The following is a 17,492-nucleotide window of genomic DNA, read 5'->3' as shown; positions in this document are numbered from 1 at the left end:
GCACTTCCACGTTGAAAGTGGATTTCTATTTGAATCTCAAAATAGCATTTTCTATGCATGCTGTTGATAATAGTGACTAATAGTTATTAATATTTAAGAACCATGTCACGGTGTAACTAACTAATTGAAAGCGATTATGTAACAAAGAATATTTAAGCACCATCTACGTATATTACGGTAACCCGGTCTCTAAATCCCCTGCATTTACACTCACAAGTAGATTGTCAATGCTTGGTACGAAAGCCGCACGTAGGACGTACAGACATATATTGTTTACTTTAGTTTGGTACATTTTCAGTCTTGGTTTTTCCTTTTTACTTATATAATCATCGCCTGTGTGGCAATTTTGTTCAGGAGTCATAATCTTTGTTTTTGTTTTTGTTTTTTTGTTTTTTAAATTAGCCTATTTGTTTTTAAATAATAATAATAATTATTTTTTAACAGCGCCTGCTCATCAGTCGTATATCATGTTTTAGCAATTTCCACGTGTAGTCGGTGATATTAGTAGTTTATTAGACGTAGTTATTCGTTGCAACGCTGCTGGTTTTGCTCCGTTGAGTCCTGAACAGCCGCCGTTCATGCCCGATCTGCAGCGCTTCAGTTTTCCGTATAGTATGAACCCGTTCTTGGGCCAGAGCTCACCTGCTGCTCATCCGCATCCGCAGAGCTCAGACATGCTCAGCCATCCGGACTCGCCCTCCACGGTGCTCCCAGAGGCTCTTCTGACGGCTCCACACTCCTCCGTTCTCCACCTCGGTGAACAGTCCGGTCTGATCGCGGACGGCTTTTCCCAAAGCGGGTTAGTCTATCTGCCCATCAGTCCTTCTCTGCACCGGGCCGTGCCGCCTCCACCCGCAACCATGGCCTTACGCAACGACCTGGGCTCCAACATCAGCGTCCTGAAGACCCTCAATCTGCGCTTCCGCTGCTTTTTGGCTAAAGTGCATGAGCTGGAGAGGAGAAACAAAATCCTGGAGAAGCAGCTGCAGCAGGTTCTGGAAAGCAACGAACTTGCTTGCGGCGAGAGCAAAGACACTGGCGTGCAGACAGGCTTTGTCGGGCCCGTTCCCCTGCAATCTCAAACCAGCAACAATTCCGCCAAGAGACCGACTACTTTATTCACACCCCCTCTTACGACCGTGCTTAATCTCGAACACGATGACAAGACTCGGGCTTCAGGTTACGATTCAAGCTCGTGCGCGCCTAGCAAAGCAGCCGCGGCTAACACCAACAGCAATAACTCCAACAATGCACCTCATCTGAACGGTGCTGCAGCCAGAACCGGCCCTAACCCGCATAACCGCTTTCTGCCCGGCACGATCTGGTCGTATAGTCCCAGCCGGAAGTGGCCGGCGAGCTCGGAACCGCGGGCGATCACCAGCCCCGGAGTGTCATGGGTACACCCGGACGGAGTCGGAGTGCAGATCGACACCATCACCCCAGAAATCAGAGCCCTCTACAACGTGCTGGCCAAAGTAAAGCGGGAGAGGGACGAGTACAAACGAAGGTGACTATGTCTATGTCAATGTCAAGCTGATTTGCACTTGCATGATTATGTGCATGTGTTTCTGTGCAAATTCCCATCAGCGTAGGTGATTAGGTTTGTGTTGTCTGTTGAAGAAACAGTGTGTTTATGAGTGATGCTTGTGATCTGCCCCTCCTGAGTCACTAAACACTGCAGAGTCCAGGGCAACACTGAGCTCAGCAGAAACCACAGACCAGCTGAATCCCAGACTGCAGGTCAAATAACTCTCAATTTCCCAGATGAGTGTGCTACATAATGAATGAATGCCTAATTACTTGTCCAGTACTGAGTCATTTGAGATTGAGTCTGAGGCGGGCGCTGTCCATGCACCTGGTGCTGAGGATAATCCGATCTGCCTTAACTTTCCATGTTTATCATTTTCCTGTGTAGGAAATAAACAAGCTGAGCACAGGATTAGTGAAAAGGCCAGGTGAACCAGTGTGTACAAATTAATCACTGCATGATGTTGAAATTGTACGTGTCACCGGAGCATGTTGTGTCTCGCGAGTCTTTAATTGCGAAAACGCCCTTGCGTAAATCATTTCTCTTGCACTCCAGGACAATCCAAAGCAATCATGGCACACCAGTGTTGTTAAACCAAGCCTCAGGTTATTTTTTTTCTTATATATACATGCAGCTGTTAGCACTAAAATCATCACAATATTTTTTGCTGTTCAGTAAAAAAAATCACCTGGCACTGGGATGTAAGGAAAGGTGATTTTGAGGGACAGTGTGGTTATGAAGTTTGATTCACATTTCACAGTTCAGGCACTGAAAATACCATACACACAGGATATTACATTCCTGACTCTTGTAACTGCGTATGTTTATCCATCCATCCATCCATCCATCCATCTTCAACCGCTTACTCCTTTTCAGGGTCACGGGGAACCTGGAGCCTATCCCAGGAAGCATTGGGCACAAGGCGGGGACGTATGTTTATATTAGTTTTATTTAATGTACTGCTTAATATGCTTTGAGATGAATAACTGAGTAACTAGCTGACTTGAAAGGGTTATCAGAATATTTCAATACTGATTCCACAAATTTAAAATGAGCTTTGTAACAATCAGTGTTTTTTTTTTTTTTTTTTTGTGTGTGTGTGTAGTTCCCTAATGGAAAAAATCACACACTTTTCACGTGATCATGTGTTTTTCACATGCGATCATGAGTAGTATGTGATCATGTGGAAAACATGTGAAGTTGTCCTAAAAAAGTTTAGAGAGTTTGTAAAGGGTTTAAGCTCATAGCACACAAGATATCAACTAATCACATGTTCCAGACAAGTGTTTTAGGGATGTTTTGATGAGTCACCTCATAAATCATGGTCCAACAAACATAAGCTATTCTTGTCAAACTATCGCAGGTCAAATGTCAGTAGGGCAAAGCACATCACAATTACAACATCTAGCAATGTAAATGTAATACGGCATATTGTTTGCATTTTGCAAGCCCTACTAGGTAATTTGTCCAGGCATGACATTATAGGGCAGGAATGAAGACAAGAGAGTTCTCAGTTAAATGAGACGAGCCTGATATGTGAAAATAAATCAACTTGTGGTTGAAAGCAACTGTTGAGACCTTTTATTATTGAATTATAGATCAATGCCGCAGGAAAACGTAAATCTTGTGTCCTGACATGTCCCATCGGCTCTATTTCTTTTCCGCAGTCATACAATAACAGTTTTATTTAAAGGTGGAAAGTTATTCAGCTCACCATCTGCATCTGTCCCCTGACTCATGGTTTATGGCACATGAAGGCATATCTATATTTAACTTGTATGTCCATGTATGTCCTTGCAGTTCTGTTTTAGCATGAAGGCTTAATGTGCCTTCGTCTTGCTAAGACGTTACAGGATTATTCATTCACACTTCTCAAATCAGTCTGTCTTTCACTTACTCTCTCACTCATTCCTGTCTTCTTGCCTGTGTCTCAGTGCTCCACACTGCATCTGCATTGCAGTTCACACACTGGCACTGACAGAGTGCACATACTCGCCGTCCTTTCCCTTTTTCTCTCTCTCCTTTGCATCCTATCTTTCACATAGACACACTTCTCCTTTCAGCAGCCTCTCAGTAATTGTATGTCGGCATCTTAGAATTGCTTGTAATGTTTGTTGTTAGTCTATTCTTGCAGTCCATGGAGGACGATTTAATAAGCTGAAGGAAAACTGCAGTGTTCTGCATTTCAAAGAGCCCTTATGTAAGAGAATGAGAGAGCGAGCGAGAGAGAGAGAGAGAGCGCTGAAGGCTGGTTCTGTTCTACTCTACTGCACACTAGTACTGTGAATGCATTCGAGACAGTGTAATAAGTCATTAGAAGCATGTAAGCTCTTAAGTCATCATATACAGTATACACACACATGCACACACACTACAATCTATATGGTTGACATTGTTAATCTAATTTTGTTAGCACAGAACAGTTGCACGATCAGTGACAAAGTCTGTTGGCACACTATTTGTCGTGTATATTGGACTTGTTGAAGTTCAATGGTCTCTTATCTTTTTTTAAGATGGGAGGAGGAATACACCATGAGAGTGGAACTTCAACAGAAGGTCACAGATTTACAAGAGGTGAGCATGTCTGATATGTGTCATCAAGTATTAGTCTTCTATTATTATCCTCTCTCTTACCCTTTATCCTTTTACTCCTTTTAACACCTGTTTTCTTGATTCTTTTTTACAAGTTTGCATATTAAACCTAGTCTAAAAAAACTCCCCCAGGATGCTCTGGGCCCTCACTAATATTATTATTATTATTATTATTATTATTATTATTATTATTATTATTATTAACAGTATTTACACACAAATATGGGCATGCATTGTGTATGAATGTCTATGGACTTTTCAACACAAAGCATGGGATTTAGCAAAACTAGTTTTGGCTTAGATTTGTGCAGATATTTACACGCACCATTGACAGTGTGTATGCACTAGCAACTAGCGTTTAAAAAGCATATCATGTTTGCTCAGGAGAGCTTTTCAGACAAATTTGTGTTTCTGCTGAGATCCAACACAATGAATTGGGGTGTTAATGAATACAGCATGACTTATTCACGCTTTGTTGAACGTTACGCATCGTACCATTCAGCCAGAACATCTTTTCAGAAAACAGGTTTTTGGCTGAAGTGGCTTGATACTGATACATTTGGGCTATCAGTGTGAACTTAAGTTGGAGTGGGAAATGAGGAACACAAATGTGATATCCTTCACAAATCTAAGTTCAATCAGGTACAGTTCACAACAATCATTGAGTAGGATTATGCTTTCTAAACTATGACTGATGCTGCAATGCCTACATATCATATATGGTTAATTGTGGGTGTGTCTGTATATTAAAAAGCATTGAAAGGCACATGCATGGCTACAAACAACTGGTATTTATTAAGCTTTACTGCTTACACTGTGTATGATTGTGCACATTCTAAATTATATGCAAAAGATGGGATTTAGAGCCTTTTCATTTCTTCTGCTGAAGATAAATAATGGCAGTGGTCTTTAATATTAGAGAGGGAGGTAATTAATGGTAATGAGGGAGGAGGCAGAGTGATGGTTGGACAAATTATTTTAAGTAATTTACTGTTTGAATTGGTTCTCTGGTGGACTAGTGGCTAGCATGCAGTGCTCTCACTGCTGTGGCCCGGGTTTGATTCCTAGTCAGTGAACCAACCCCAGCCACCCTCGGTGCCGGTCCCAGGCCTGGAAAATGGGAAGGGTTGCGTCAGGAAGGGCATCCGGTGCAAAGCTTGTGCCAGAATTGAATATGCGGATGGGTGATCCACTGTGGTGACCCCGAACAGGAGCAGCCAAAAGAGGGGAAAATAATTTAATGTTTGAATTAATTTGGTTGGCAGAAATGATGTGACCTCCCCCCACCCAAATTTTCTGCTTTTTTTTAAGTGCAAAAGCACCATCAACCAGAGCTTCTGTGATTGCCCAGTGGTTTTTTTTTTCTTCAGATGAATTTGAGACAGGATTACACCATGGATTAAGAAAGGATGTTGTGGTGTGGTGTTTATATCCTAACCTGACAACATTTTGCGTTACCATGTTGATTATGTAACTATGATTATGTATCTAATTCCATTAGACACACTCCGTGTGAGAGGAGCATATGAAAGCCAGAAGATAGAGTTCCAATGTCCAGTTTATTTGTCCTCCTTTTATCCAGGGTATTTTATTGTAATGGCTGGGACCTGAAGGATGAAATCATCCAGTCAGCAGTCCTCATAGATCAAGTGTTTCTTATTCTGTGCTATTAGATTGATCTATATGCTAAGAGTTGGTGTTCCATACACAATTTATCCCTAGCCCTAACTCACACTGATTCTCCATTGGAATGTCCATGAAAGGAATGTCCATGAAAACATTCCTTAAAAAAATTTAGTTTGGAAAAACAACAAAACATTTCAACAACTGAACTGTATTTGCAATTTGATCAAATTAGATTATGGCTTTATCAAATCCTACTTATTACTATAATTTGGGTTTGCTTCCCTTCATCTCACCTCACTTTTAATCAGCATTGCTCTCGTATTTTATGCCAGGTATGTTACTCAGTGTCCGGTTTCCTCTGTTGAGGTTGATCTGTTTTAGCCTGTTTCAGCTGCTGACAAATATACTAGGTATGTAGGTATGTTGGCTTGTCATGGCTCCATTCTGTGACTATTCCTATTTATAGAGTCACTCTCCCTGCCTGAAAGATCTGATCTTATTTACTGTTTGACAATCTGAAAAAAATGCTGTCTACATAATTCTGAATACTTAATCTATACTGTAATGATTTGTTTTCATGTTGTGTGTGTGTGTGTGTGTGTGTGTGTGTGTGTGTGTGTGTGTGCGCGTGCGTGTGTATGTGTAGGACCTGCAGGAGAGTGAGGTGTGTCAGGATGAGCTAGCATTGAGGGTGGAGCAGTTGAAGGCAGAGCTTGTCCTCTTCAAGGGTCTAATGAGCAATGTGAGTGCAATTCACAAACATGCACACACTTGCTCACCTATTTATTTAATCTTTCATCAAGCAATTTGTAATTTTGGGAGCCATCTGAGGTGAACATCGACAAGCTTTCCCGTTGTCCCAGCCAATTTTTTTGTTGAACCTATATACAGGTGCATCTAAAAAATTTGAATATTGTGGCAAAGTAAATTTTTTTATGTAATTTAATTAAAAAAGTGGAACTTCATATATTCTAGATTCATTACACATAAAGTGAAATATTACAGGCCTTTTTTTGTTTTAATCTTCATGATTGTCGACCTTCTGAAAAGTATGTTCGTTTATGCACTCAGTACTTGGTCAGGCTCCTTTTGCATGAATTACTGCATCAGAGTCATGTGGCATGGAGGCAATCAGCCTGTGGCACTGCTGAGGTGTTATGGAAGCCCAGGTTGCTTTGATAGCGGCCTTCAGCTCGTCTATATTGTTGGGCCTGGTGTCTCTCACAGATTCTCTATGGGGTTCTCGTCAGTTGAGTTGGCTGGCCAATCAAGCACAGTAATACCATGGTCAGCAAACCAGTTACTAGTAGTTTTGGTACTGTGGGCAGTCCAAGTCCTGCTGGAAAAGGAAATCAGCATCTCCATAAAGCTCGTCAGCAGATGGAAGCATGAAGTGCTCTAAAATATCCTGGTAGACGCTGCATTGACTCTCGACTTGAGAAAACACAGTGGACCAACACCAGCAGATGACATGACACCCCAAATCATCACTGACTGTGGAAACTTCACACTGGAATTCAAGCAACTTGGATCCTGTGCCTCTCCACTCTTCCTCCAGACTCTGGGACCTTGATTTCCAAATGAAATGCAACATTTACTTTCATCTGAAAATTGATTGTGTGTACTGAATCAGACTGAGAGATTAAAGGCTCAGAAACCTTTGCAGGTGTTTTAAGTTAATTAGCTGATTAGAGCTCTACTCAGGTTGACATTTCTGTATTATAAATTCTTTATTCTAATATTTTGAGATACTTTGATTTTTGATTTCCATGAGCTGTAAGCTGTAATCATCAAGATTCAAATAAATTTAAAAAAAGGCTTGAAATATTTCGCTTTTTGTGTAACGAATATAGAATATATGAAAGTTCCACTTTTTTAATTAAATTACAGAAAACAATGAACTTTTCCACAATATTCAATTTTTTTGAGATGCACCTGTATGTCTTGTGAGTTTTTAGGGAAAATTGCAGAGCTGAGCAGCTTTTTATCATCTATGGAGGGGCTAATTTCCAGGGCGGAAATGTAACAAAAAGCTTGAAATTAACAAGATCTTTGAATTTCTGTACACATTTTAGGTCTATGCATATTTAAAAATCACAAACTGCACATTTTAAATAGTTTAAAGTAACTTAAATCATTTCAATGCTTCTTGGATTTTACAAATATTTCCTGGACGGATATAGTGTTATAGTTGTAACAAACATTTGACTATAGCTATAGCATTTGGCTACATTTGCTGTAATGAAAAAACATGTTTGTATCCTCTAACACACACACACACACACACACACACACACACACACACACACAAACAAACACACAGAACCTGAGCGAGTTGGATAGTAAGATCCAGGAGAAGGCTATGAAGGTGGACATGGATATCTGCAGACGCATCGATATCACAGCTCGTCTCTGTGACCTGGCACAACAGAGGAACTGTGAGGACCCCATCAAGAGCTTCCAGGTGTGAACACAATCCTGCTAACTAACACAGCTGTTCTGTCTGTCTTGTCAAATATTTTGCATTGCTTGCTCATTTATATGGATTCATTTTAAGAGACTCATGATGGTCTTTCCTGACCTGTCACTGCTTTTCTCCACTCCTGCCGCAATGCTGGAATGCTTTTCTGCTGATGTTTTTGTTTCGAAGGCGATGTGTGCTGAATTATGGGCAGACTGTAGAGCAGGTCAATGCCATTACCATTTTTCAGCCTGTGCTCGTCCTCTGGTTTCTCCTAATGCTTAAAACATTTTTTGGCTTTCTTATTAGGTTGCCAGTCCACAGTCTTCCATTAGCTGTCGTCCACGGAAACAGACAATCCAGCCTGCTTATGGCAGTGAGACCGATGAGCCGACCAGCACCTCAGAAAGTGATGGAGGTGGAGTAAAAGAGGAGAATGCAGGCTCCACCTCAGCTACTCAGATCAATGAAGAGATGCAGAGGATGTTGTGTCAGTTGTAAGTTTCTATCCTATGATCACATGTTTTGGTGGTTCAAAAGCCATGCCTTATGTAATTGTCCACATTCCCAGGGGAACAAGCTCAGTTTAAATGTCTATATAGTGATTCACTGCATCAGCCTTGTAAATGAACTGAAGCACTGCTGAGTAGCTAGTAGATTAGTAGTAGATGTAATGTACCTCTATGAAATGATCTCTTTGCAGAATATCTCCGTTGAGCGTACAGAACTGAGATGAACAAATGTCGTAAAAAGCAAAATGAAGTTCTCAAAATTCAGCATCTGTTAAAGAAACTGTATTTCTGATTTGGCCTTACATATTTATTAGGTGCAAAAGTTTTATGCACTATATTTTTTTCTGCATTTAATCTTTCATGCCTATTTTATGCCTACTGCATTTGTGTCAGTCAGTGGGGATAAATGTTACAAATATATTATGTGTGTGTATATATATATATATATAATATATATATATATATATATATATATATATATATATATATATATATTTTACTGTATCTTGTTAAATAATTAACTATCGGATGTCTAACTGTCTAGGATTTTATATGCAGAGACAAAAGAATTGAAGCAAGTTGTCCAAGAACCCTTTAACATCCTGCCAGCCACTTTCCTAAGAAAACTGCATGATAGTGTATGAAAGAAAATGTATGGGGTTTAAAATGCATAAACACTGCTTTAAGTGCAAATTGTAATTTTAATTTGTATTGGTTGATTTACTGCTGTGAGGCACAGTTTCGCAGTAGGTAGTGTTGATGCCTCATGGGTCCCAGGTTCAATCCATTTTAGCACATGTTACTTTCTGTAAAACGTTTCTGGGCATATTCAATCTGTGTGTTTGTGGGAGTTCCTTCCAGGTTCTCTGCTTCCCTCCCACATCCAAAAAAATATGACCGTAGGTGGATTTGCAATGATAAATTGCCCCTAGGTGTGAAAGTGTGTGAATGGACTGACTTCCCATCTTGGGTGTATTCCCATATCACAGCCAGTGTTCCTGGCGTAGGCTCCAGCTCCACTGCAACCAGGATCAGATTAAGTTACTGAAAGTGGGAAAGTGAGAGTGTTTCACTGTTAACTGCCCAATATATTAATGATTTAATGATATTTACAACCTGATTCATTATTTTTGAAGGCATATTTGCTTTTGCACAGTATTCTATATTACTCTATATAGTTATACACTGATTATTACAAATTCTAATTTCCAGCATTTCTTAACAGTACCAGTGAAGTCATGTGAATGCAGTAGTATTCCTATCTAAGCTTTTTCTTATTATTTGTAACCACAAACTTGGGAACATGTGCTAAAGTATGTGTCCTTCATGATGTGGAATCCTCTTATTGGATTGCTGTTCCTGCATCATTAAAGGACAGCTGAATATGCTTGGAGAAGTGCTGAGTGCTCACTTCTTTTTATGTGACCTAACAAGCATCCATGGCTATCAACTCTCAATATGCGGAGACAGAGAGGCTAAACCATCCTTCCCATATAATGAAAAAATTATACGTGTTGTGTCTTGTGGACCCTCAAACCAAAGGTGATTGACCTCGGGTCCTGGTGACAGAACATATGGTGTGTGTGTGTGTTTTAGGCGCGAATGTGAGTTTGATGATGACTGTGACTCTTTGGCATGGGAGGAGACTGAGGAGACCCTGCTGCTTTGGGAGGATTTCCCAGGATGCACTCTGACCACAGACCCCAGCCATGGTGAGGTAAGATTGGTTATATGCTGCTTTGTCATCAGTGGAGAAGAGGAACAGAAGTAAAAAATTATTGCATTTCCCCAGCGGAACTTTGCATCTAAAATCACATACATGGTATACACATGGTATACAAAAAGCCCTCCAAGTATATTTGCCTAATATTGGCTCTGTAGTGTCAAGTCCCTGGGCTTAATGGACTCACATTCTGAGTGTCTGAGCTGCGAAAATGACAAAAATACACAGTTCTATATAGCTTCTACTGGCAAATAACATACCTCCACCACACACACACACACACACACTCTAGGTAAGGTAGTGGATGACCGAATTGTTGCCAGTCATGGTGCTATATTTATATCAGGGAGAGCTGAGGGAATTGTGATTGCTTTGGTTTTGCATCAGTACAACATTCTCCAGCTTGTGTTTTATCTTAACTGCTACTGATGGCTTATTGCCCAGGTTCCTTCATAGAGATAATGTATCTCTGACATGTGTCTTTCTCTCTCTCTCTCTCTCTCTCTCTCTCTCTCTCTCTCTGTTTCTCTCGCTCTCTCTCAGCAGGAGGAGTGTCTTGAGAAAGTGATCAAAGATACAGAGTGCCTATTTAAGTCTAGGGAGAAGGAGTATCAGGAGACCATTGGCCAGATTGAGGTTAGCAACAGAAAGAGGAAAAATCTACATTTTGTTTGTTGGGGTCAATCTAGTTCTTTTAACATAAGAGTTCTTGCCTTAGTTGGAGCTGGCCACTGCAAAGTCTGACATGAACAGGCACTTGCATGAGTATATGGAAATGTGCAGCATGAAGAGAGGACTGGATGTTCAGATGGAAACATGCAGGAGACTCATTACCCAGACTGGAGAGAGGTATTCACACATACACATGCACAAATGCATGTAGCCACATATTTTCCCCATTACTCATTATGGAGAACAAAGATAAAATGACTCTTGAATATGGTGTTTTTCTGATCAGATAGGAACCTGTGGCTGGTTGATATTAGACTGTAAACCAGTCTGAAAATATATTTTAAAACAAACAAACAAACAAACAAAACCCAGGCAAGCCTTATTTTGCCATACTGCACTAAGAACCATTACTCAATCCTAGAAATCATCTTCTAAGATGGCTTCCTGGTCCACATTTTGTGTGTTTACTGCCACCTGCTGCATACAGATGCATGTTTCAGCAGCGCAGCATCAGTCAGTAGTGTTTCAAGCCAGACTTGTAACATTTGCCAGAGAATGTAATCTTTTTTTTGCAACTAAATGTGGCTAGGGACCACCTATTTTTCAGGAAGTGACCATTTGGATGATATTGCAATGACCACCCAACAATGTTTACTCACCACTGTTTCACACAAAACTATTTTTAAAAGCTCATTGTGTCATTAAAGTAATTTTTTTTTGTCAGAAACTGGCAGTATACATGGTAGTGTGGTATGCTTGTCAGATTTTAACCTTTAAGACTATGAAACTTGTGGCCAACTAAATGTACTAACAATATCAGATGTTCTGTGAGCGCTAAGTGGAACAACTGAGGGTGAGCCTAGTCACTCAGTAAAAATACCTTTTCTGATGTTTATTATTTTAATTCCTGTGTTATGCTGCTGTGGCAAGAAATACATTAGAAAGTGTTACTTAACTTTTAACATTTATTTACTGTGAATTTGACTCAATCTGTTCTTACTGAATTTTAGAAAAGGTTGGGTATGAATTTGGAAAATATTGAAGATTTTCTAAAGCATGTTGTTATTGCTGTAGGAAATGAACAACAGAATGTTATTTGTTACTGATGAATTTGGAGAAGATTCTTTTTTCAATTCCTGTTATTGAAATTTCATATTTTTAATGCCATGAATACACACATCAATGAGGATGAAAGTAGAGTTAAACCAATGGAATTGTGTCCCAAATGACCAAATATGTAATTAAAAATAGTTTAAACTCAGTCTTGAAAAAAGGGTAAGCCATGCTTCTTTTGAATATGATATAAACACCTTCACATGTAGATAGTCAACTCCTTGACTATTAATGGCAAGAAAGCTTAGACAATATAGAAATTCAAAAACTCCAACTGTATCTGAATTCACCCCGTTTTCACCAAAAATCATTGAGAGGCGTATTCTTCAGTGTATAGATTAATCAGTCACCCTGTAGTGCAGAGAGAAATTTGCATAGGAAAATATATCGCAGAGCTCAGGTAATTTCCAGTGTAATTTATTACTATAAAGCCTATAGAAAGGAAAGAAGACTACAAATTGGCAAACAGATAACAAATGATTTTTTCCAATCTGAATGCAACAAGAAATGAGCATTTGTGGAAAATTAAGGTTTGTGGTATTCTTAATCTGTAATAGATGCATGGCCTTCTAAAGCTGTACAAACATATGGATTATTAATTAATTTAATTATATTAATAATAATTTACTAAAAATCAAACACATTTGAATGTAAGTTTGGCTCTTTGTTTAAAATCTGAAATTATTTTGCTTAATTTGTCTCTGCCAGATGAAACCCTTGAGTAGTGTTTTTATCCAGTTTTCTTCCAGATATTTTATCTATATGCTGACTTTTAACTCTTTTTCTTCTCTCTCTCTCCGTTGTATCGCTGCCTTCAGTCATTCCCCATGTCCTGGCCCTGGTGGAGGCGTAGAAGCGAACGATGGGACAGGAACAGAGAAGACTGTAGAGGGAGGAAGATAATAACAGCCTGATAAAGAAAAAAAAACAGGAGTTGTGAAGGTTCTCTTATCTCACTGTTAAACCTAAGCCATATTTAGCTCACAGGTTCTGGTGCAACACTCCTAAACTCATGCTTTTCCCAATGAATAGGCTACTTAGACTCTCACACCACTAATTATGTTTTAAAAAATCAGGGGCCAAATGAAAGTAATATTACTTCAGAAGAGTCACATGAAATTGTTTTTGCAACATGTGACTGACATTGACTAACCCCTGATGATCATAAGTGAGACTGATAGACCTGACAATTCCAAGAACCTATTTCACTGATCACTGTGTAGTACGGTGGCAAATCTTAGCTAGGTACTTAATGCGAAAATATTTCAAGTAAAGTAATTCTTGTCATTATAGGACACCGTCATCTTGCAGCAGTATCTCTGAGTTCAGGATCTAACCTGGGAATATTTTGCTTTCTATACAACTGGCCTCAAATGTACTTCATCTGTAAAATACTTCATGCTGTTTGCCATAATAGAAAATGTACATAAATAGTCCTGCTGACATCCATATGATCAAAGCTCTGTTTTGTGCACTGTGGTTGTGAAATAACTTTGCAGATGTGACACTAAAGTTCATCGTCAGTCATCACTCTCCACTCACGCACCTTTTTTCTGAACTGAAAAACTAAGTGGTCAAGCATTAATGAGAACATTTTTCTGTCACTGATATAGTCTGATCTGCTTTGGACTGTTATATAATCTTGAACGAACATCATTTCTATTCTTGCAGTCATCTTTTAAATTTGCTTAATAGTTGATCTCTGCTCTGAGGGCATCACCTCAGACAAAAAGCTTTGGCTAAAATCATTTCTTCTTTTCACAATACACAATAAGGCTGGTCAATCAGCGCGAGCATTTTCAACACCAGCAAACTTATACCTCATCCGTCAGCCGTCTACATGTCATTCGAGGAAAAAATGACTAAATCTTCTTAAGTGAATTGGAGTAAGTGCTGAACCTGACTGTTTGGTTGACCAAACTGATCTCAGCACAGTTCTAAAATAAATATTTGAACTATTATTGCGTCCTCCTAAAATTTACCCAGAATAGCAGGCATTACGCAGTTTGAACGATGGCTGCAAGTTTCCAGATTAACCTATTCTTATGTATATATGACTCATAATGTCTAAATCGACATATAAGATACTGCTGAAGGAAATGAACTTCTACATGATGTGTGTGGGTGTGTGCATGTTTTGTACTGGAGTCTACTGAACTAATGTGGAATTGAAACTACATAGAGGAAGGGATACAGCATGATTGATTTGGTTTCACATGTTCCAACTGAATTAAGGACACCAGGATGGTTAAAAATATATCAGTGCTCCTCACAGATGCTCTGGAACAGTAAATTGCTGTATTGTAGGGTGATGGGTGTAGATGGGTTAAAACAAAACACAACAAAACAAAACAAAAAACTGAGTCAAGCTGAGGCATCATAGAGATAAAACATGCACGGCTGCAGTCCTTAATGTAGTTGGAGTAATAAATGTGCCAAATATGAAGTGAGCGTCAGGCAAAAGGCTTTCAGCAGTACTGAAAGTCAGGACCCAATGCTTCCATACATGGTGCTGATCCCCGTCTTGTAAATATTTGCATTACTAAGGCAAAGCGTAAAAATCTGTAATATCTGTATGTAAGCTATATGAGTATTGTGCAATAAGAAAAGTGCGAATGGCTCTTAATGTAATGTAACTGACAGCGCAGTAGGTTTAAAGCATATTCAGATTTGCTTTGTCTCCAAAACATGTTTTTGTCCATTTTCAGCTTTTGACCTCTTGTCTGCTTCTGTTTTCACTCTTGTTTTAAGTCAGCGGTTTCTTTTAAAAGCAGATTCACCTAGTCATTGTTCTTGTCTTGTTAAAAGTTGTTTTTAGCTTATAAAGATTTCCTAATTTGAGTAAAGGTTTCAGACATCTCCTTTGTATGGCTCTGCAGAAATCTGGCTTGTAATCTTGTGCTTTTCAGTTGTTTAATACCTTAACACTCAAACAAAAAGAGCAGTATCACTCTCCTTTTGTTTGAAAACTCCCCTCTTTACTTTTTTCATTTATTTGTTGCATCAAATTGTGTTTCTCTCTGTGTGTGTCTGTCTGTGTGTGTGTGTGTGTGTGTGTGTGTGTGTGTGTGTGTGTGTGTGTGTTCTGTGTGAATACATTCTTCACCAGGAACTTACTTGTTGTTTACTGAAATAGGAAAACCATTTGGTGATTTTATGATCCTGAACATCTGTAGCCAAATTACTGTGCAAAATTTTCAGTTGTCTGTTGTACATGTGGAAGTTGTGTTTAAAACTATTAGTACAGAATCTAAACCAGCTTTAGAAGTATCCGAAACGTTTCAGAAACAAGAAGTAATTTCCTTAGGGTGTGTTCACCAAATGTTTAAACATGTAATAGAGAAAACGAAGAAAAAAAAGCAAAGGAAATATAAGAATGCTTATTCAAAATGCTGGTATGATTGCTATGATGTAACTTAGAGGAAACCAGTAAGGATATTTAGTATAAAACTGATGACAATTCATGCGAGTCCACTGTCCCTGTCGTTGTAGTTGTAGCAAAATGATTTCTGTTGAAGTATTTGGCTGTAATATCCAGAATGTTAAGTCGAATCCAGATTTAGCTGTATAGCAGATTAGAAAGTTATTCATAAACTCTTGACTAGGATATTTAAAGGGAGGGCTAAAAGCAGGTGTCGTATAGCCGAACCAAACAGCAACGTTTTGCTCAATTTGAATAAATCTTTTGACAGGAAGGATGGACTCATTAACATGTATGTATATCAAGGCCAAACATGAGTTGCCTGCTTCAATGAGTGCTGAAAGACTGGAGCTTTATAAAGACTTGAAAAATAAAAGATAATGCTAAACAGAGTGGAGTTTTGATGTCATGGTTTGATTCATTCTACCTTTTCCTCTTTTATGACATGTCTCTCTTTCCCACACAGACACAATAGGGTACAACTGGAAAAAGTAGTATGTGCATTTGTGTGTGTGTGTGTGTTTAAGTATAGATGAGCTACATCTGACATTTTCTATTGCAAACTGTTTGATGTTCAGGTGGAAATACAGCACAGGACTGGAGAGACTGTGTAACGTACAAAAGAACCAATTGTTTTCATGAGGAGATGATTTTGAGAGAAATTTGTGTGTGCACAAGCTTTACTTGTATATCTTTTATGTGCCTAAATGTATATAATGTTCCTCACGCTGTATAATATAATATGTCAAGGCTTACAAGTTTTCTACATCACATACATATGGAAAAGATCAAATTAGTACAAGTTATGATGTAATTTGATATTTATGGTGTGTATCACTATGTTTTCACTGGAGTGGCACTTTAGCTTGAAGAAAACTAGAAAAAGGGAGGAGAATGACAGGAAGAGAGCAGAGGAGGAAACAGTGAGCTAAAAGAAGGGCAATAAGACAAGAGAAACAAAAGAGTGAAAAACATTTGGAGGAGGTCGTGACAGCATTGTTTGGAAGGTACTGGATCTATTCACTATTTCCTTATTCTCTTTTTTAGCATTAGTCTCATTTCGTGCCAGGGTTGGCTTTATTTCCATTTACACAAGTTATTACTGTGAACCTTTTAAATCAAGGAACAGTTTAGCTAGGAGAAAATGTATATAATTCAATCAGGTCTCTGTCCAGCTTCATACAAAAATCTATTTCTTAACAATTCTGCTCCATTCCTGGGACTGAAAAATACTTATTTACTGATTTGATTAAATAAAATATTTGTCTTCATAAAATGTGTCCAGCTAGGTACTGTTGCACTTTTTAAATCCTTCATGTTAATATTTTGACTTTAAAGCTATTTAAACCTGATTTTAAACCTGATAAACCACATTTTCTATTGTGTTGGCAGAACTTAGTGGTTTTAGAAACAAAAAGTGTCAATAGTTTCAGTAGGAGTTTGTTGTTTAATATTTGCTACATGTTTCCACAAGGATATTTAAAAAAAAACAAAAAAAAAACAAAACCCCCAAAAAAACCACATGCATAATGCACTGCTACTGTTTTAATATATCTGTACATATTGAATTATGTTCATGCTATTTTATAATACTCTGTTGTTTCAGCTTGAGCTTATACTCACTTTATGATTGTAGATGTCAGTAAAGGTGCTACATGTTGTCATATGTCTCATTCTAATGAGTGGTCTGACCTCCAGCCTTCCTCTGGTAAATTCCTCATTATTATTCTAATAACATGCTAAATGTTTAGACTTGCTTGAATCTAACAACTAGAGAATTGGCTGATTGAAAGCGTAATTTGTTTATTCATTAGTATTTGAGGTTAATCTCTGTAGGGAATGTG

The 17,492-nt window shown here is 38.7% G+C and overlaps 2 protein-coding genes across 4 annotated transcripts in view; both read left to right on the top strand.

Moving 5' to 3' along the window:
* On the top strand, positions 1-16,045 carry iffo1b (intermediate filament family orphan 1b). Of its 3 annotated transcripts, none has more exons than XM_053630032.1 (9): positions 1-1,507; positions 4,042-4,102; positions 6,393-6,488; positions 8,070-8,210; positions 8,517-8,704; positions 10,316-10,436; positions 10,989-11,078; positions 11,161-11,291; positions 13,046-16,045. In XM_053630032.1, the coding sequence occupies exons 1-9, from the start codon at positions 579-581 to the stop codon at positions 13,128-13,130; spliced, it is 1,842 nt and encodes a 613-aa protein (XP_053486007.1). In that variant the 5' UTR covers positions 1-578; the 3' UTR covers positions 13,131-16,045. The 3 variants fall into 3 exon arrangements, with proteins under 3 accessions (XP_053486007.1, XP_053486002.1, XP_053486015.1); XM_053630027.1 differs by having other exon boundaries at positions 10,986-11,078; XM_053630040.1 differs by lacking the exon at positions 11,161-11,291 and having other exon boundaries at positions 10,986-11,078.
* A 334-nt stretch (positions 16,046-16,379) lies between these two features.
* si:dkey-260g12.1 (tumor necrosis factor receptor superfamily member 3) overlaps positions 16,380-17,492 on the top strand; it is an 8,238-nt gene continuing 7,125 nt past the window's right edge. Inside the window, exons 1-2 of the mRNA XM_053630050.1 lie at positions 16,380-16,655; positions 17,285-17,356. Coding sequence (XP_053486025.1) covers positions 17,285-17,356 — 72 coding nt within the window. The 5' untranslated portion in view covers positions 16,380-16,655. The remainder of the gene's footprint in view (positions 16,656-17,284; positions 17,357-17,492) is intronic.

This window comes from Ictalurus furcatus, chromosome 1, assembly GCF_023375685.1.
Source record: "Ictalurus furcatus strain D&B chromosome 1, Billie_1.0, whole genome shotgun sequence".
Classification (NCBI taxonomy): Eukaryota; Metazoa; Chordata; class Actinopteri; order Siluriformes; family Ictaluridae; genus Ictalurus; species Ictalurus furcatus.
The sequence above is the reverse complement of the archived record's forward strand: the minus strand, read 5'-3'. Positions and strand labels throughout refer to the sequence as shown.

Excerpts from the sequence above, each read along its gene's own strand:
- iffo1b (XM_053630027.1), top strand. The coding sequence starts at position 579 with ATGCCCGATCTGCAGCGCTTCAGTTTTCCGTATAGTATGAACCCGTTC. Across the intron at positions 4,103-6,392 it reads AGGTCACAGATTTACAAGAG|GACCTGCAGGAGAGTGAGGT; the intron begins GTGAGCATGTCT and ends GTGTATGTGTAG. Across the intron at positions 6,489-8,069 it reads TCAAGGGTCTAATGAGCAAT|AACCTGAGCGAGTTGGATAG; the intron begins GTGAGTGCAATT and ends ACAAACACACAG.